This window comes from Pongo abelii, chromosome 17 (assembly GCF_028885655.2).
Source record: "Pongo abelii isolate AG06213 chromosome 17, NHGRI_mPonAbe1-v2.0_pri, whole genome shotgun sequence".
NCBI classification, from domain to species: Eukaryota; Metazoa; Chordata; class Mammalia; order Primates; family Hominidae; genus Pongo; species Pongo abelii.
The window spans coordinates 64,851,664-64,868,943 of record NC_072002.2 but is presented as its reverse complement, the minus strand read 5'-3'; the positions used below and the strand labels follow the sequence as shown (position 1 = coordinate 64,868,943).

The window sequence follows — 17,280 nt, the reverse complement described above, 5'->3', positions numbered from 1 at the left end:
GGATTGAGACTTAACCAACCCACACCAGGTAGGGATTTTGAACAAGCACAAGATTGTAAGATACTGATTCTAACTTCCAGGGAGGGCCAGGATAGAGTGTCTTTTACCCTTCCCAGCCTCCATAGTTTAGGTTGGTAGAATCTACACAAAACTGGTTGGAAATGGAAACTAAGATAGTGGCTTAATGAATGGTTAGGCAGCACCTAGTTACCCTCAAATTTAGGACCTTTGGTCCACTGTTGAGGTCATGGCTTTGCCAAAATGCCCAGAGAGCTTTGCCCACAAAGTGGGCCTCCTGACTAGTTAACCACAGGAGCTGGAAGCCCAAGGTGAGCCTGTAGCCATGAGCACAGTCAGAACAAGGACAGGTGGGATAGGGGAGAAGTGGGAAGGAGAGAGCACAGCCTGTTTCGAGAGCATTGCATTTCCACTCACTGATCACATACAATCTGTTGGATTCGCTACTCTTCTCCTTTGGGGGAAGGACTGAGTTCCTGGGGAAGAAAAAAAAAGGACTCCCTCTTCATTGCTCCTGGGAAAGGGCAGAAAAGTCTCTTATGGGCTGAGGCTGGGGAGGGGAAGGAAAAGACTTTGAGAAACTGTGGGTTGGTACAGGATTATCTAATTCTTTGGCCTGGGGGGTTGTGGGACAGGCTCATATTTTAATGTGCATGTAGAACACTGGGGATTTTTTTTTACTTCATTGGTTCTGAGGTTGGAGATTATGTATTTCTAACAAGCTTACAGGTGCTGCTGCTCCTGGTCTAGGGACTATACTCAAGAGCCAGGTTCTGATTCTCTCATCTGGGCTGTGCAGGGCTGGCTTGGAGCAGCCTTCACCCTGCATCAGAGGTATTTTGCTAATTGTGGAAACTCTTTGTCTGGCATTAGTATTCCTAATCTGTAGCCACTCTTGCATTTCTAGCTTTTCACTGGATCTGTGTGTTGCTGGACCATTGAGGAGGTTCCTTACCTGGCTTTTCTCCACTTGGGTTGTATTCCTGCTGTGAATTCCCTCCCAGCAATCTGTCTTCCTTTTCTAAGAGTTAAGATTTGGAGGCTTTTTTTTTTTTCTTTAAGTTCTGGGTAGGATACATGTGCAGAACGTGCAGGTTTGTTACATAGGTATGCGTGTGCCATGGTCGTTCGGTGCACCTATTAACTCATCCCTCCCCTCGCCCCGCAACAGTTCTCAGTGTGTGTTGTTCCCCTCCTTGTGTCCATGTGTTCTAGTTGTTCAACCCCCACTTATGAGTGAGAATAAGTGGTGTTTGGTTTTCTCCTCCTGTGTTAGTGTGCTGAGAATGATGGCTTCCAGTTTCAACCTTCCAAGGACACAATCTTTCCTTCACCCAAGGACATGATCTCATTGCTTTTTATGGCTGCATAGTATTCCATGGTGTATATATACCAGACTTTTTTTTATCCAGTCTATCATCAATGGGCATTTGAGTTGGTTCCATGTCTTTGCTGTTGTAAATAGTGCTGCAATAAACATACGTGTGTGTGTCTTTATAGTAAAATGATTTGTATTCCTTTGGGTATATACCCAGTAATGGGATTGCTGGGTGAAATTGTATTTCTGGTTCTAGATCCTTGAGGAATTGTCACACTTTCTTCCACAATGAACTAATTTACATTCCCATCAACAATGTAAAAGCATTCCTATTTCTGCACAGCCTCACCAGCATCTATTGTTTCTTCACTTTTTGATAATCACCATTCTGATCTGCATGAGATGGTATCTCATTGTGGTTTTGATTTGCATTTCACTAATCAGTGATGTTGAGCCTTTTTTATGTTTGTTGGCTGCATAAATACGTCTTCTTTTGAGAAGTGCCATATCATTTTCCCAGTTTTTGATGGAGTTGTCTGTTTTTTTTCTTGTAAATTTAAGTTTCTTGTAGATTCTGGATATTAGACCTTTGTCAGATGGGTAGATTGCACAAATTTTCTCCCATTCTGTAGGTGAGGCATTTTTATAGTTATTTTTCTTTTTAATATGTGTCAATCAATATGCCTAGGACTTACAGAGAAGATGGCCCCGTACAGGAATATGATGGTCCAGGACTCAGGGATGCCTGGCTGGTGCCTCACTAAGTGCCCCTCTTCCCTGTGACCTTCTTTTTCCCCTCCATGTAGCTTTATCAAAGTACAGTTGACAAAAATGGCATTTAAGGTGTACAACTCGATGCTTTGATGTACATATACATTGCAGAATGATTATCATCATTAAGCTAATTCACATACTCATCATCTGTCACCTCACAGTTACCATTTTTGGGGATTTGTTTTGTGGTGAGAACGCTTAAGATCTACCCTCTTAGCAAACTTCAACTATACAGTATGCTATTGTAAACTATTGTCCCCATGCTGTAGGTTAGATCCACGGAGCTTATTCATCTTGTAACTGATTTTTCAATACCTCCCCATTTCCCTTCCCCCGACCTGTGGTCTTCTTAAGGAACAATTGCCAAATAGTAACTGAAGTTCTAGATTTTCATTGGCCCAAGCCCTCTCCCTCCCAAAGCAGAGTTCTGGGTGGGAAACTGCAGTTTCGGGTGATGCTGCTGGCTCCAGCTCTCCCTCAGCCACTTCCATGTCTAGGGGTCTTGCCATGCTCTGATTGATTGATCCTTGCAAAGTAAAGACAAGAAGAAGAGAGCAGAGAAAGAGCCCAGTGCTTTAGAAGGAATCTTCAGCTCTGGTTTGGTTTGCTGATCCCTAGACTGGGAAAAGAGAGGGGAGATGCATGCATGGTATGTGGCTTTTGGCCCCCAGTGACTGTGTCTGAGCAACAGCTAGTACCAGGTAATGTCTTGGACCCCGACCAGTCAGTACGATGTGCTTTGGGGAAAGAGGAGAGAAGTAGAAAGTGGGGAGGGTGGGAAGCAGAGGGGTAAAACTTCCCTTCCCTCCATACCATGCAGGCCGTTTCTCACTTGAATATAGTTGAAGCATAATTCTGTGCACTAGTTGAAGTCTTCCTGTGGTCAGTGGGTCTGTTGACTTGCAGTGATAGATGCTTCACAGATACCAAAGGAAGCTGGGAGCCTTGTGTCTGAAAAGGTTATTCTCTCAAGCTTTTGCTGGTGCAACACAACCAGCATCATATGTTCCTGCCTTCAGTGTGACAACTCAGGAGGAAACAAGATCCTGATTTAGCAGAAGCAGATGTCGCATAAAATACTTTAACCATGACAAAGTGAAACTGTGAATTAGTCATTTAAGTATTTACTCTAGTGAATATCCAAACAGATGTGCTCATATAGAAAAGAAAATAAGCTCCTTCCTTCTGTCATTGGACCACATGTGCATGTCACTTTATAGTGTTCTTCCAGTTTCTAGCCAGGTTGTTGCTGAAATATCTTGGCTGTGTATCTTGGATCTGAGCTTGGAAGGCACCTATAGTGATGTGGGAGGTAAATCCCTGAAGGTTGCTTTAGGACACTGGGAATCTGTGTGTAGACTGTGGAGCCCTGGTCCTATGTCCAGTGTCCTGAACTGGCCCAGTGAACCCATGGCAGGCACACACGGGCCCTACTATATAGTAGTCTATATTTAGCCCTTTTGGTGGAGGATAAAGTTTATATATCTAATGTCAGGTGCCCATTGGCATCTATGAAGCCAGTTGGCTTTATAGGGGGAACATAACTACAAGATACCTTGTATTTCTCAGCTAACTTCTGCAAATTCATGTAAAGATGGTTGCTGAAATTATGTGGAACTTCATCCCCACCACTTAAAAGCAGCTCAAAGCTCCAGTCCTTGCCATATGTTTCCTGGGGGCCCAAATCACCCCTAATTGAGAACGTCTCACTTAGAGTAAGGTCCTTGTGTTCTGTGGTGGCCTGTTGGTAGTAGAACCCCAAGAATCAACTACATTTTACTTACAAGGCTGGCTGACTGGCTGGCTTTGCATCTAAGCCAGGCTTTTGGGAGTGAAAGGAACCATGGCATCTTGTCAGACTTCTGTTCTTCCTGTTCCCTAAGTCTCTACTGTGTGTCCCACTGTTGCTAAGTATCCTTGAAGCCCAGTCTTCCTGTGTCGCTTATCCACTCTGGAACATCAAACAGCTGCCTGTGTTGAGAAGCCTCCATGATCCTGTCCCACTCTACCTGTCCAAACCTACTTCTCATTATTGCTTGACATGCCTTTTTTGTTTCAGGTGTTTTGGGTTTTATTGTATCAGTTGTTCTTATTCTGAACAGTAGGTACAAAAGATACGAACACTGTTGTGTCTTAGGTTGGAAATGTGCATCCTCAGACTTTAAGAAACTCCAGATTGAGACATGCTTGGATGTGGATTGAATTCATGGTCAGAAGATGAATTAAATGGAAAGAAAAAAAGGCAACTTGTGCTCGAAGCCTCTAAGCAGTTGCTGAGACTCATTCAACTCTTGTAGTTGTGCTTGGATCGTTCATACAAAGGCCATTTTTATCTGTTCTTCAGGTTCATTCAGGGGAGTATAAAGGTTTACAACTTTGACAGTGGGGCTGGGTGTTGAGGGAGGTGACTAGGAAGCTGGTGGCCTTGGCATCCTTAGGGTTTTTTTCTGGGATTACAGGAGCTGGACTGCAAGGGTCAGAGGTTCCATCATCTGAACTGCTGTCCTCTGGTGAAGATTTCTTTCCCAGCTGCTCAGTTGACCACTGTTGGTACCTGGATTGCTTATGCTCCAAGAGCATGTATTGGAGTCATCACATTAATGATACAGAGGAGCTTACTACATTGTACATGTTATCTACGTTATTTCATTTCTGTTTCTAAGACTTTCTTTTTCTTCTGCATAAATCCTACCATCTCTGCAAGCCTTTCCCAGTTAATCCAGTCCCCATGCCACTGTGCTTCCAATCTGTACCACACAGTTGGACATTTAATTTTTCAAAGCTAAGTTGTAGCTTGTAAGCTACTTGAAGTAAAGGCAGTCTATTTCCTTGTTGTGTATTTGCTTCCTCACAGCCAGCCTAGTACCCAGTAGATATTTTGGTATTGATTTTGATGGGACTCTTTATGACATCTAATATGAATGTTATAACTTCATTGGAATCCATAGAACATGGCAACTAAGTTTGGAGCCTGTAACTCCAAAGCAACAATTGCTAGTTTATACCTTGCCCCTTAAACAATTGGAACAATACACCTATAAGATAAAAAAAACTGATTTTAAGTAACATAGTGTTTCCACGAATCTGTTGGTATTAACTGTTGTTGAAGTATACCGCTAAGTAAATAGACAAACTGACCTGCTTGATGGAGGATGTTGGATATAAGCAAGTTATATTGTGGAGTAAATGTTAAAGTAAATATTTTATTTTGAAGGGAATTCTTTACTCTGACTTTGAGAGGTGCTCTCTTGGCTTAGACTTTGAATGTGGTTCAGGCTGTGAGAATTTGGTCATTCTTGTCCTTTCCTGACTCATACCACTAGCCTCTTTGGCAAAAAGCAGTGTGTAGTTTCTTTGTTTAGGGTAGAGCATTAGTTTCCAGGGTGGTGACTTTTCTTTGCTGGTCTGAAGTCATGCTGTCTCCAGTTTCCTCTGTTTCATTCTCTGCTCCTCCTCAGTTTCACCGGGGTGTGTGATCCACTGCCCTCATTTCCTTGTTGGCAGTGGGTCCTTTGGCACCTGCGGCTGCTTCATGGGCAGTCAGGGTTTGCCTGTAGGCCCCGAGAGGCTTGGGACTTGCAACAGAAGTTTACCGTCCTTCCCTAAGCACTGGCTTGTGTCATTTGATGACTACTTATTCAGAACCTGGAACTTTCTGCCTGTGAGGTCAACATAGCCATCATGCTTATTGCCTGGAGAGGAAGCCCTACATTCTGCTGCTGCTGCAGTGATGATTTTTAACAGACCAGAACTTACATGTCTAAATGAGTGTTGTTGTTGAGTGAAGTCACCTTAGGATGATGATTTAAATAACACCGTGATTTCTCAAGAAGTTTGGAACTTCTCTTATGGTTGAGTTCAAAGCCATTTTATGTTATATGTGGCCCAAACAAGTTTTATTAGTACAATTAAATCTTTATTGAGGACTTTTGATGGACCACATAGTGAACTTGGACTGGGAATCAAAAGAATGGTAAGGCACGGTATCTGCCTTCACTGTGCCTGCAGTCTGGCGGAGATGCACATGTGAACCACACTAGCACAAGCCAGCATGCACTGGCCTGTCACAAGAGAGGTGAGATCAATTCTCGGGATGCAGAAGTGGGAGTGATGACATCTGTAGGGAATGGGGGTGGGAGGAAAGTCAGGGAAGACACCAGCAATGAAATATTGGGAGGATTTGAGAAGAAAGATAGGGGAGGAAGGACAAGGGAACCATATTAACAGCAGTGTTGAAAATCTGGGGACTTGCCTGGGAAATGAAGTCATTTCGTTGGACTGACAATGCATACTGCAGTGTTGGTTTCCCTTCATAGGTGGAGCCAGGCCCAGCATAAGCACTGGCCCTGTGGATGGATGCCAGGTGAGGCTGGCAGGTCTGCTGGCCCAGGTGTTGTCTCCCGCAGGAGCTGGGAGCAGACGTTGTCTGAAGGTAGGGGTATATTGTAGCCACGCTGAGGAGCCAGCATAGAAGCCAGTGTTGGGCCTAGGGAGCTCCAGCGGGAAGACACTGGGGAGAGACATTGAGGAGAGGAAATAGAAATGCAAGGCAGGGCAAAGGGGGTTTGATGATGACGGTGATGATGATTTTTTGAGAGTATGTATTGTGAACAAAGTGGGAAAGGACTTGGGCTTATTTAAAGTGGACAGACTGGTGCTGGGGCAAGTGGGTACATCATAGAAATTAGGATGAAGGAGAGATGGAAATGGTGACCAGTGGAGATCGGCCTCAATGGCCTTCAATATAGACTAAGAAGTGTGACCTTGATCCAGGAGGCTCTGGGAGCCACAATGATCCTTCTTGAACACGGAGTGACATAGCCAGACCTAAGTTTTAGGAAGAGGGATCTTCTAGCTCTTGGTGGGATGGATTGGAGGGGGGAGAGGCTGAAGGCAAGACAACCTTGGCCTTCACAGCCTAATTTAAAAAGTAAAGAGCAAACACTTGAATCAGGATGCTTCAGATGGGGAAAGGGGGGAATTTGGTGTGAGAGGTAGATGTTGAAAGGATTTTGGGGATGGCTTGCATGTTGGGTGAGCACAAAATCCTTGTTTTCCCCAAAGTGCCTAGTTTAAGCCCAGTGTCTCAGCATAAGTGAATCATGGAGCTGCCTTTCTTTAGGTCAAAAATGGCCAAATGTGGCTATTTAATGTAGTCCAACGTAAGGTTAAATGTGCCTCCTTTTCATATGTGGGAAGTGTCCTGGTTTGGACAGTAAATGATTTGGTCCCCCTAGTTAGACATGGTGAGATATGGCAGAACAGTTTTCTTTGAAGTTCTAAGCTTGGTGACTGGGAGAATGCCCTGGTACCAGAAGTGAATTGGGATTGGGAGGTGGGTGATATTGACCTACCTGCTCACCAAACTTGGGACCGACTCACATTTGACTTTCAAATAATTCTGTTCCCTCTCCAAAGATGTAACAGTTTCATCTCTAAGGATATTGGAAGCAAAGAAGCTCTGAAGGTGGTTCCTGTAGAAGCTCTTGAAAGATTGTTTTCAGTGGCATGACCCGTATGGGAGTGTCTAAGTTCTGGTGGATGTGTTCATGAGTGAGGCTCCCTGCACTGTGGGCATTTCTCACATGGGTAGTTAGAGTAGGTGGCTGGCCATCCCAAGGTGCATGGGTCTTGTTCACTTAACTGTATCCATTAACTGATTTCAGACTCTTTCCTGAAAGACAGTTAGGCTCACACATGCTCATCCTTATTCACAGTGGGGCTGGGCTTGGGTGTGTCTAGGGGCTCAGTGCAGACCCACCCACCCATGTGTGCATCCCACAGAGTGCCCAGCAGAACCACTCTCATTCTGAACCCCAGCACATGTGCCTGCTTCATGATTTAAGCAAGTACCAGGTATCTAGTGGAGAAGCAGAAATGTCACGGTGATTAAACTTTTCAGTTTTATGAGATCTTGCTTCAGTCCCTTGAATACACAGGTGAACTGCAGGGCTTGCTGTGCGGAGGAGGGAAATGCAGGGAATCACTCCCACTTCTATTTCATGGGTGGAATTACTAGCTATACCAAAGCATCAGTTCCCAAGGATAAATAAATAGCTTTGTCAGGCCAACTATGACAATAGAAGATACTTCAGTGGAAACACATTTTTCTGAAATGGTTGCACTCAAGATTGTTGGTGAGGGGATACTCTGTGAGAAAGGTTGTGCAGGGAATGTTGACAGATTTCGGTCAGGTGTAGTGGCTAACACCTGTAATCCCAGCACTTTGTGGGGTTGAAGTCAGTGGATTACTTGAGGCCAGGAGTTCGAGACCAGCCTGGCCAACATGGCAAAACCCTGTCTCTACTAAAAATACAAAAAAATTAGCCAGATGCAGTGGTGCACGCCTGTAGTCCCAGCTACTCAGGAGGCTGAGGCATGACAATCACTTGAGCCTAGGAAGTGGAGGTTGCAGTGAGCTAAGATCACATCACTGTACTCAAGGATGAGTGACAGAGCAAGACTGTTTAAAAAAAAATGTACAGGTTTATATTACTGAGCAAGTCCAAGGCAATAGATCCTGGTTTCGGTTTTTAGTGGCCTAATGGCTACAGAAAGAGTCAGTACCACATCAGTGTGTTATGTACCAGGTTTATGGATGAGGAGATCTACAAACACCAGAGTTACCCAAGTCTCTGTTGTCTTTGATAAAAGCAACACTGGTCTCCATACAGGTTTTTTCCCTTGTTTGGTAAATGTTCTCATGGGGCAGCAGTGTAGCTCAAGGGTCATTTCTGCATTTTCTGCATTTTTCTCCTCGATGGCTTATTTCTTCTCTTTGAGAATGAACTACTCCTTTCTGTGCTTCATTATGAAATCTTGAGGTTTTAAATTCTTTCCAACTACAAAAAAAACTCAGTACTTTAGAAAACTGGGAGAAAACCAAAAAGAAGTGTCGTCCATAATTCTAGCATTTTTTTTTTAAACCACATTTTTCCCTCCCTGTTTCTAAGCCCACCTGCTCAGAGTTACACTGCTCAATTTTGGTGTGAACCTGTCTAGTCTAGCCTTTTGCTTACTTAAACAATGTATCCATAGATTGTTTTTTAAACACAAGGATTATACTATAACATTTTGTAACTTGTGCTTTTTGGTTAATAAACCTTGATTATCTTTCCAAATCAACCCATTAGTCTACTACATATTAGTGACTACAGGATTCCCATGGACGACTGTTTTACTGGAAAGCGGTCCTGATACAGACCGCGAGAGAAGGTTCTTAGATCTCACACAAAGAATTCGAGGCAAATCTAGAATAAAATGAAAGGAAGTTGATTAAAGTAAACGAATTAAGAGTGGCTACTCCGAAGGCAGAGAAGCCCCAAGGGCTGCTGGTTGGCCATTTTTATGGTTATTTCTTGATTACATGCTAAACAAGGGGTGGATTATTCATGAGTTTTCCGGGAAAGGGGTGGGCAATTCCCAGAACTGAGGGTTCTTCCCCTTTTTAGACCATATAGGGTAACTCCCTGAAGTTGCCATGGTATTTGTAAATTGTCATGGCACTGGTGGGAGTGTCATTCTTTTTTTTTTTTTTTTAGCATACTAACGCAGTATAATTAGTGTTTAATGAGCACTGAGGACGACCAGAGGTCACTTTAATTTCCATCTTGTTTTTGGTGGGTTTTGGCTGGCTTCTTTACCACAACCTGCTTTATCAGCAAGGTCTTTGTGACCTGTATCTGGTGCTGACCTCCTATCTTATCCTGTGACTTGGATGCTTAACTTCCTGGGAATGCAGCCCAGCAGGTCTCAGCCTCATTTTACCCAGCCCCTCTTCCAGAAGGAGTTGCTCTGGTTTAAATGCCTCCAACAACTGCATGATGATTTGTTAACATCCCACTGAACATGAGGCAATTCTCAATTTTTGCCCTTGTAACAACACTACAGTTAACATCCTTATTATTTACTCTTCCCATCCTCAAGCTAGTGTTACTGTAGGAGAGTCTTCTAGACTTGGCATGACTGGATCAAGTTGCTCTCCAGGGTTCATCCATTCTGCAGTTTTGTCAACATGAGCATGCTTAGTTTCCTATCTTGGTATTACTAATCATCTTTTGTGTGTGTGTGTGTGTGTGTGTGTGCGCGCGTGCACAAAGCTTATAGGTTAGTAGTATTTCACCATTTAATGGTCATTTCTTGAATCATGAGGGAAGTTGAGCATCTTTTCATGTTTATTGGCTCTTTGTGTTTTTTGAGTCTATTTACAAATTGTTCATAGTTTCTTACTGATTTGATAGCTTTGAGAATAATAGATATTGAAACTTTCTCTGCATGTTTGTTAAGGTTTCTTCTGCCATTTGTTTTTGTTTGTGGAGTCTTTTAAAAGAAAATGCATGCTGTCAAATCTGTCAGTCATTTTCCTTTATGGATTCTGAATTTTATAGCATGCTTAAGGTTTTAAATTTTTGAAAAAAGTATTTTTGGAGCCTAACACTCTTGACATTTATTCAATTATTCAATAATTCAATATTAGAGTATCTACTTAATGTGTTCTGTTCCTGCTAATTACCATATCATTTCCTCTTCCCCTTCAGTTCCATTTTGGGCTCTAGTATTTTACTGGCATTCATTCATGATTGCAGCTTTTTAGGAAATTGAATATCACCCTGTTGAAAAGCCTGAAAGTTATGGTCTAGCCAAGCAGCTGACCAGCCTCTTCCAGGAACCCCCGTAGTTTCTGGTCTTTATAACCCTTTTACAGTTCTTTGAGCAGATTGGGTGCTCTTGTGTTTAAAAAAAAAAAAAAAAAAACTGATTGTTAACAAAAGTCAAGGGCTTTAGACACACCCTGCTTTAGTGTGGTGTGTTAGAACGCAGCAGCAGGATGGCTATAATCTTCCTTCTCCATTATGCCGTGTGACCTTGGGCCTGTCCCTCAACCTTTTGTAGTCCCCTCTGCTCACTTTTCAAATGCAAGACCCAGTCTTCCTTTTAATGCTGCTCCCATCACTGTTTCTTGGTTTAATGATTCTTCTGAATTTCAGCTTGAGGCTGCGTCTGCTACTACAGTTTTTTGGCTTATCATTTTTCTCTTCTAATCTTTTCTTCCCATCTTTGAGCCTCTTATTTGAAATCCCTTTAAGGCAGGCATTTATTCATTTGGATTCTTCTTTGTTTCTGCTGGCCCTTATATGTGTCTGCTTCATTTCCTGGTCTCTGTCTTTGAAGCTGAAATTAGAAACCTGCAAAAGCATAACAGATGCTAGAATCTCATGAAGTAACAGCCCTGAAATAGCCCAAGTCTACTGGCACAGGATTTGGCCATAATTCTAGTGAAAGCTCACAATGTGGCTGCCCTGACTAATCACGTTTGTCCCTGTTTCTCACAAACTTTTGAGGATGGTCTCAGTGCATTGTCATCCCCTTAGCCAAAACCCTTGGCTGTTCTAGTGCCATTTCTCCTCTTTCCCTTTTAGAATATTAGCGTTGAAAACTTTGGGAAATTTTCAGTGCAAGCCTATGTATTACAAATAGGCATTTAAATCTGTAGAAGCTGCAAGCAGACACGGAACAGAAGTCAGGGGTGCTGAGATACATGTAACAGGGTGTGGTGGTGTCAGGTGGCTCAGTTGATAAATGGCTGCCTAGTGCCCTGTGAGACTCCTACAAAGACAGAAACAGCCTCCAGCAATGGGAGGAAGGCAGACAGTTGCCAGATTTGGGTTGAAGTTTCGGGGCTACCAGTTACTTTTTGTTGTACATACACCCGTTAGGCTCTCTGAGTATACCTACCCCATAGGATGGTTGTAAGGATTCAGGGATGAGATTGTGTATGTTAATTACTATGAAGTGCCATCTATACATGGTAATAATAGGTGATTAAATTTCCAAGAATGCAAGGATGGGTATGCAAATAAGCTTGAATACGAGTAAAATTTATAAATGCCCTCAGAGACTTTGCAGATACAGTGCCAAAGAACTTGAGAGGAGAAAGCTTCTGTCAGTCTGGGTATTGGAGGGGAATGCATAGCATTGATGTTAGTAAATACTCAGTAGTTGATCAAAGCTGCTATGAGATGGGCCTCCACTCCCTTTATAAACTTCCAGTGCATCTGAATGATAGTAGAGGACTTTGTTTTAGTCTCCTTTGACCTGGTGGCAAGTGGCTGCAATGCATCTATATGCACAGGTGGGGCTGTTGCCCTTCCCTGTCTTCAGGTGGGGCCTCCACTAACTGGGGGAATTCCCTTATGCTGGTGGTACCTGGACACCCAGGCACATACCTGCTGGTAAGCAACTTAAAATGAACTTCTTCATAGAAACATGTCACTATATTTTAGGAATACAGGCTGTGTAGGCTGTCCTGGGAAACTAGTATGGCTAGAATTGTTTCTGCAGAAAAAGTGAATTCTGAATTCCAGACTCAGAACTTGGAACACAGCTTGTTTGAACAGGAAGCCCTCACTTAATGCTATAGGAGGATGGGGGATGCTGTTGTAGGGAAGGTTGTGATACAATGAGGCTCTTTCTGGTTGTATCCAAGAGGCAGCAGCTCCCCTGTGCTGCATTATAAAGCACAGCAGGTCAGTTGTAGGCAGACTTCGGTAGAAAAGTGCTAGGGGAGGTTCTGGGAAGATGGCGAAGGTCTCAGAGCTTTACGATGTCACTTGGGAAGAAATGAGAGATAAAATGAGAAAATGGAGAGAAGAAAACTCAAGAAATAGTGAGCAAATTGTGGAAGTTGGAGAAGAATTAATTAATGAATATGGTTCTAAGCTGGGAGATGATATTTGGATCATATATGAACAGGTGATGATTGCAGCACTAGACTATGGTCGGGATGACTTGGCATTGTTTTGTCTTCAAGAGCTAAGAAGACAGTTCCCTGGCAGTCACAGAGTCAAGCGATTAACAGGCATGAGATTTGAAGCCATGGAAAGATATGATGATGCTATACAGCTATATGATAGGATTTTACAAGAAGATCCAACTAACACTGCTGCAAGAAAGCGTAAGATTGCCATTCGAAAAGCCCAGGGGAAAAATGTGGAGGCCATTCGGGAGCTGAATGAGTATCTGGAACAATTTGTTGGAGACCAAGAAGCCTGGCATGAACTTGCAGAACTTTACATCAATGAACATGACTATGCAAAAGCAGCCTTTTGTTTAGAGGAACTAATGATGACTAATCCACACAACCACTTATACTGTCAGCAGTATGCTGAAGTTAAGTATACCCAAGGTGGACTTGAAAACCTCGAACTTTCAAGAAAGTATTTTGCACAGGCATTGAAACTGAACAACAGAAATATGAGAGCTTTGTTTGGGCTTTATATGTCGGCAAGTCATATTGCTTCTAATCCAAAAGCAAGTGCAAAAACGAAAAAGGACAACATGAAATATGCTAGTTGGGCAGCTAGTCAAATAAACAGAGCTTATCAGTTTGCAGGTCGAAGTAAGAAGGAATCCAAATATTCTCTTAAGGCTGTCGAAGACATGTTGGAAACATTGCAGATCATCCAGTCTTAAGGTTTCAAAAACTCTTTGACATTAGATTTCACAACTGCACAATTGAACTTATTGGCCTGTAACTTATTTACTAAATGCCCAGTGCTATTTATATACTACAGTAATTTTCTGTTAAGAAGGCAGTTGTAAAGAATGTGTTTATATAAACCTAAAAATGCCTTTTACTGCTAAGTGGGAAGATGGGGGAAATCCATGGAAGAGAGATTTAAGACTTATTGATTGTACATCAGTCTCTTCATATCACATATACATATATATATAAAACTCTAATGTAGAATAACCTTGTTAAATAAACCATGATGATTTATTAAAAAAAAAAAAAAAAAAAAAAAAAAAAAGAAAAGTGCTAGGGAACTTTTCTGCTTTGATTTTTAAAACCACATTTTGTAAACCTTGGCTTACAGAAAATCCCCAAGAAGCCTAAAAAGGGTGGAGACAGCCACAGTAGAAACAGGAGCAGAAAGGCGAGATGGTTTGATTTTGGCGGTGGTTTCCCAGTTGAGTGTAAATTCTGACTGTGGAGCACATGGATGTTAGTTGATGAGTGTGGTGACAACTCAAGGAGAGATACTACCTAATATCCTATGGCTGTCAGTTCCTGGACTCCCGTCAGCAATGGCTGCATTTTTATGAGCAGACACAAAGTGTGTCTTACATGGACATCATTTGTTAATTTCCCTCAGAGGGAAATTTTTTTTTTTTTGAGGGTCTTGCTCTGTTACCTAGGCTGGAGTGTGGTGGCATGATCTTGGTTCACTGAAGCCTCAACCTCCTGGGCTCAAATGATCCTCCTGCCTCAGCTTCCCCTGTAGCTGGTGATTTGGTTCCTCCTGGAGTGGAGGAACACCAGGGTTCTTTGTCCTCATGCTGGTTTAGATAAAACAACATGGACATATGTGGAGTAGTTTTAAGGAGTAGATAATTTAATAGGCAAGGAGGAAGCTCCCTCAGAGACAAAGGGAGTGGGGCTCCAAAGCCGAGAGAGGGAACCCCAGTTGGGGTGGAAACCAACCAAGTATATATAGAGAGGCTGGAGGAGGTGGTGTTTGATTTGCATAGGTCTCAGGGGATTGGTTTGACCAGGTATGTCATTCACATAGCCTTCGAAAAAGCTGGCCGTCCCACCGTAGCTTTTTAATATGCAAATGCAGGGTGCCATGATGTTCTGCACATGTGGGGTTATGCGGGGGTGGCCATGTTGCCAGGAATATGTGGGTCAAGGGCACAAAGGCCCAGGGAATCACCGTGTTGGGTGGATATCAAAGGTTGCTGACCTGGCTCTAAGAGCGAGGACTTTACAAGAAACGTTTGTGTTTGCAGAGCAGCGTTAAAAACAGAAACTTCCCAAGGACCCCTTTTCCTTTCCATCTGCCTAAAATAATTTATTAATAACTCCTACGACACTGGGACACAGGCAAGTACCACCACACCTGGCTAATTATTTGATTTTTTTTTTTGGTAGAGATGAGGTCTCACTTTATTGCTCAGGCTGGTCTCAAACTCTTGGGCTCAAGCAAATCTCTCACTTTGGCCTCCCAATGTGCTGGGATTACAGGCATGAGCCACTGCACTTGGCTTTAGCGGGAATCTTTGGTTTGCTTTTTGTGTCTCTCACCCTTGATAAAAGGTTCCTATAACTTTTTTTTTTCTTTTTTGAGACAGTCTCGCTCTGTCGCCCAGGCCAGAGTGCAGTGGTGTGATCTTGGTTCACTGCAACCTCCACCTTCTGGGTTCAAGAAATTCTCCTGCCTCAGCATCTTGAGTAGCTGGGACTACAGGCACGTGCCACCACTTCTGGCTAATTTTTGTATTTTTAGTAGAGACGTGGTTTCACCATATTGGCCAGGCTGGTCTTGAACTTCTGAGCTCATGATCTGCCCACCTTGGTCTCCCAAAGTGCTGGGCTTACAGGTGTGAGCCACTGTGCCTGGCCAGGTTCCTATAACTTGAGCTCCAGATAAACTTTTTAAAAATGGTACTTAAAGGAAGCTGACTTGCTTTCCAGAAGTTTACTTTTGCCAGGTTACTGACCAGGAAAAATGAGCATTTTAGGGAGACTTTTCTCCCCTTAGATGATATTCACAAGTCTAGGGGCAAAAAACATCAGCTAATAAAGATCTGTCAAGCACTAACATATGCCTTCTGTTGGGCCAAGTCTTTTGGAAGAACCAAAAAGGTGTAATATGCAGGCTTTCTTCAAAAGAAGTGTGTAGTTGGATAGATAAGATAGATATGCAAAACAATGACTGGAAAAGACAGTATGAAATGAATTGCTATGCTATAAATCACTTTTGGAAGATGGAGGATATAAATTATACATGTGTGAATGCATACATTTTAAATGGCCATGTGCTTATACATAATCTAGACAATTAGTGAAAATTGATAATTTCTGAAAGTGCAGGCTTGAGCTAGTCCTTGAAAGAGGGTGAGGCTGTGGGTTGTGCAAAAGGATATGTCAAATATAGATTTAAAAAATATTGCTCCTTCAATTTTATTCCTAACAAACCTGGAGTTAAATGGAGAGGAACACAATTATTGTTTTAAAGATTTTAAAGTCACCTGAGAAATATTTAACATTGGTGGTTTTACCAGTGCTCCACTTGTATTTAAGCTGTGTCTAGGGTGGTAATAAATGGATAGCACATCACCTATTTTTCCTGTGTGTGGTAGGTGTTCCTATAGATGCCTGTCATGTGGAGTTTCCTGAGGCTCAGTTCCAATCTCACCTTTGTCTGTTGCGGAAACTTTCAGTAGCCTCCAGTAGCTTACAGCATGAAGTCCTCTCTCCAAGCAGGGTGTTTGGGGTCCCCATGGTCCACCTATAATCCTGACTTGCCACCTTTATTTCCTTCTACCCTCCTTTGGACACCAAACCCACAGTCAGCTTACAGCAGGTCACCCCACACTGGCCCTGCCGCTGTGTGTCACAGGTGCTGGCTTCTTTCCCTGGTCTATGGATTCTGTCTCTGCATCTTCAAATCTTCTACCTCCTTCAAAGCTTTGCTCAAAGTCCCTGCTTCCATGAAACCTTTTCTAACCTTCCAGCCAAAAGAATCTCTGCCATCTCAGAGTTTCTGTGGCACCCAACCCCTGCTGCTCTTGTGGCTCTTAGTACTCTCTTCCTCACACTGTTAGTTACTGTGCTTCCCCATTAGCGTGAGGGCTGAGTCCCCAGGCCTTTCTCATCTTGGTTTTCCTGCACCTAGCATCACCTCAGAGACCTGACCTCTTTGAGAAGGGTGCCTCATCAATCAAAACTGGCAGCCTCCAGTGAATGCCCTGGGCTTCATGACACAGCCCTATCTAGGAGACACCTGGGCCTCTTGTTGCTACCTCTGCATGTTTATTTGGAGGTTTTTACTGATGTCTGCATAGACGACAGACACAGGCAGTTAAACATAGTGTAATTCTTAAAACATTCGTTTTATTTATTTTTATTATTTATTTATTTATTTATTTTTGAGATGGAGTCTTGCTCTGTCACCCAGACTGGAGTGCGGTGGCACGATCTCACCTCACTGCAACCTCCACTTCCCAGGTTCAAGCGATTCTCCTGTCTCACCCTCCCTAGTAGCTGGGATTACGGGCGCGTGCTACCACACCTGGAAAACTTTTTTTTTGTATTTTTAGTAGAGACGGGGTTTCACCGTGTTAGCCAGGATGGTCTCAATCTTCTACTTCGTGATCTACCCGCC

The 17,280-nt window shown here is 43.0% G+C and overlaps 2 protein-coding genes across 3 annotated transcripts in view; both read left to right on the top strand.

The window, feature by feature from the left end:
• MYO5B (myosin VB) overlaps positions 1-17,280 on the top strand; it is a 370,702-nt gene that overhangs the window by 89,566 nt on the left and 263,856 nt on the right. The window contains exon 1 of one of the 2 annotated variants that reach the window (XM_054537888.2): positions 5,783-6,185. The exons of the other annotated variant lie outside the window; for it this stretch is intronic. Coding sequence (XP_054393863.1) covers positions 6,162-6,185 — 24 coding nt within the window. The 5' untranslated portion in view covers positions 5,783-6,161. Of the gene's footprint in view, positions 1-5,782; positions 6,186-17,280 lie in introns of those variants that run through there. 2 annotated transcript variants of the gene reach the window in all.
• On the top strand, positions 12,657-13,921 carry LOC129051590 (ER membrane protein complex subunit 2-like). The gene has a single exon (XM_054537890.2). It carries the CDS (start codon positions 12,689-12,691, stop codon positions 13,580-13,582), a length of 894 nt encoding a protein of 297 aa, XP_054393865.1. The 5' UTR covers positions 12,657-12,688; the 3' UTR covers positions 13,583-13,921.